The 2838-nt window shown below is 35.8% G+C and overlaps 1 protein-coding gene across 4 annotated transcripts in view; it reads left to right on the plus strand.

The window, feature by feature from the left end:
- NDUFAF6 (NADH:ubiquinone oxidoreductase complex assembly factor 6) overlaps nt 1–2586 on the plus strand; it is a 23273-nt gene extending 20687 nt beyond the window's left edge. For all 4 annotated transcript variants that reach the window (XM_019527957.1, XM_019527959.1, XM_019527956.1 and 1 more), the window contains exons 8-9: nt 1997–2053; nt 2439–2586. In XM_019527957.1, the coding sequence (XP_019383502.1) occupies nt 1997–2053; nt 2439–2567 (186 nt within the window). In that variant the 3' untranslated portion in view covers nt 2568–2586. The remainder of the gene's footprint in view (nt 1–1996; nt 2054–2438) is intronic.
- Nucleotides 2587–2838: the final 252 nt, after the last annotated feature.

Consider the following 2838-nt stretch of genomic DNA (forward strand, 5'->3'; position numbering starts at 1 on the left):
ATTCTATTGTCATAATTCATTACAATTTGACATAACTATACAGCTGGTCCAATAAAAGATAATGGCCACAAAAGTCTTTGTCTGTCTCATTTTTTCTGGACCATTATGGCTACAGCATCACCACAACTCTTCTGCTTTTAATAGCAGTGACAATAAAGTGAGGGTTTAACTTGTACAGTGCTTTTACAAGGTTAAAAGTTGTATCAGTGGCAATTAATCTATATGATGCTTCCTTTGAGGAAGGTGATAAGTGGGTATTATCATGATTTGGCACCTGGGGAAACTATATTACAAAAGGGTGAACTTGGGAGGATGTACAAAGATAATCCTACAGACAGAATAGTTAACTTGCTCTACGGTACGTTTGTCGTGCTGTGCTGTATGAGGTTTGGAGGTCAGATAGTTCCAAAATAGAACGTAGCAGGTAGAGTAACTGATTACTCAGTTCCTCCAGGAACTTGGGCCAGTGACCAGTAGAGGGCAAAATAAGCTAGTGATGACAAATTTATGTAAGAGTATTGTGAGTAAAACACCCAGTGAGAACTATCAAAGCTATGGTGAAGATGAGTGTCATTTCTGCAGCAGCTATTGCCTGGACAGTCCTTTCTAAAAATATAAATTCTACTCAAAACCTTGGTATTTTCCATCTTTTAGAAGTAGCATTTGCTTTGGCATTTGAAAGATAGCATTTGGTTTTTCTTATGTCTCAGAGCAACTTCTATTTGGTGTAGTGTAACTAACTGTCAGTAGCGCAAGCTTATCTTGAATTTGGAATTTTTTTTTCTTTTTTTCCTGGTTTATGCATGATTGTAGACATAACTACATCCAATCAGAGTGTAGGAGGTTTAATTAAAGTTGAGCTAAAAAGCAGAATAAATTCTTCTTTATTATCTGCTTTATGTCATCTGACACATTAAAATAAAATATTATGCTTTTTGGAAGGAACTGTGATTTAGCTATTATATCAGGTAAGGGCTGTGAAAGCTGCCATTCAAGCTTCAGCCTGTTTTTATATCTTTTTCCTATTCTAGATATCCAGTCTTCTAGAGGGCTGTGAGGAAAAGGAAAAAGAAGACAAAAAGCAACAATCCTCTCTTCCCAAGCAAACAAACCACTGCTTCCCTCCCTAGGAAATTCAAGGATTGATGTTTGTAGTGTTTTGAAAGAGGCAGGGGTGTAGGTTGTAGCCGTGTTAGTCTAAGGACATAGGCAGACAAGGTTTTTTGGGTGAATCTTATATTTAAAGAGGCAGGCACTTTCAGGAAATTGTTGATGCTGTATTTTAAATGGAGTCATATTAAAGTTCACAATATTTTTTTTCTTTTCCAATATATCTTTTAGGATATGTCTACATAGCAAAAAGCAATGCTGTCTAGAGATACCTAGCTAGCTCTGAACAAGTAGCTTGAGTATTGGAAGCAGTTTAGCAGCATTAGTATGCTGTTTCACCCAAAATAACACACCTGTCTGTTGAGAAGCGCTATATAAGCACCTACACAGTGCCATGCGAGTGATGCTGTACCTGGTATTATAATTAGTGAAAGTTAATTTGGGTATCTGCAAGGCACTACATTGTCATGTATTAGATGCAACTAAATATACCTATCTGTGCATCTTGGGGGTTCCGCCCCCCTCCCCCTCCCAGCTATAGCTGAAGCTTAGGTGCCAAACCTTCAATTTGATCTGCTGTCTCAGACCCCTCCACAGGAATTGGAAGGGGCCAAGAAGGATCCCATGGTCTGCTGAAAGCCATAAGAATTATAAAAAGCTTTCACAACAGTTCGTTTTTGTTTGCAATTGTTTTTATATATTCTAAAAAGAGGAGTGCCTCCTTCTGTGTTCTGAAAAGTTATACTTGTCCTTGCTGTACATTCAGATATGAAATACTGAGGCTTATGATAAATCATGCCAGCTTTGGCCATAAAATTTGGTATTTGAGGTTTAGTTTGAAATAATGAACTATATTCTGCTCAGTATTTTTCCTCTCTCCTTTCAGGCCCGATCCTTCAGTAAAAATGTTCCTGGTAAAGCACTTCCTGCCTTTCTCTGTACAGTAAGTATGGTAATACAGTTTAAGTGATAGATTCATTTTTGTGACAATTAATTTATGACTAGAACAATTAAATAATAACAGTATTGTGGGTGATTTCTATTTAATTGGAGTTGTGCATGCTTCATACCTCTGAAAATTGTGACATCTTTATAGGAGCTTACTAGAGATGTAAGGTTCTGATTATAGATCCTTGACTGTAGATGCAGATAAATAGATTTAATTCCAATTTTTAAAAATGGTACAGTTTTCTCCAAAGTTGTTTTTTTCCATATATTCATAAACTGTCAGAAATGTTTTGATGTTTAGAATGCAGTTTCATTTGTTGTTCTTTGTACATGCCCTGCTGTTTGTGCACATCACACTAAACCTTTTTTTCCCCCTCTAGGTTGCATTAGAGGATTATTTATATAAAATACAAAAAGTAGATTTCAACATATTCCATCCAAGCTTACATAAGAAGAGTGTATTACTACCACTGCATTTGTATATTAGATCGTGGAAAAAAACATATTAAAAATGTACTGAGCACATGATACTGATTGCTGCTGTTTTTCTTTCTTTCTTTCTGCAAACAGGGTTTCATTGGAAATAATAAATTTGCCCAAGGTGTAGTTGTAAGCTTGGTGACAGTAAAACAAACTAACAAAAAACAACCTAGTATTTTTGGCAAAAGATTAGGCAGATATCTACCACATACTCGTGTGCTAGGTTACATGTACTGTTCTAAGGTTAATTTTCTAGTTTCTTTGTAATAAACACACTTCAATAACATTTACTTCAATAAT

The sequence above is a fragment of the Gavialis gangeticus genome, unplaced genomic scaffold (genome assembly GCF_001723915.1).
Source record: "Gavialis gangeticus isolate Ggan-Ray unplaced genomic scaffold, GavGan_comp1, whole genome shotgun sequence".
NCBI lineage: Eukaryota > Metazoa > Chordata > Crocodylia > Gavialidae > Gavialis > Gavialis gangeticus.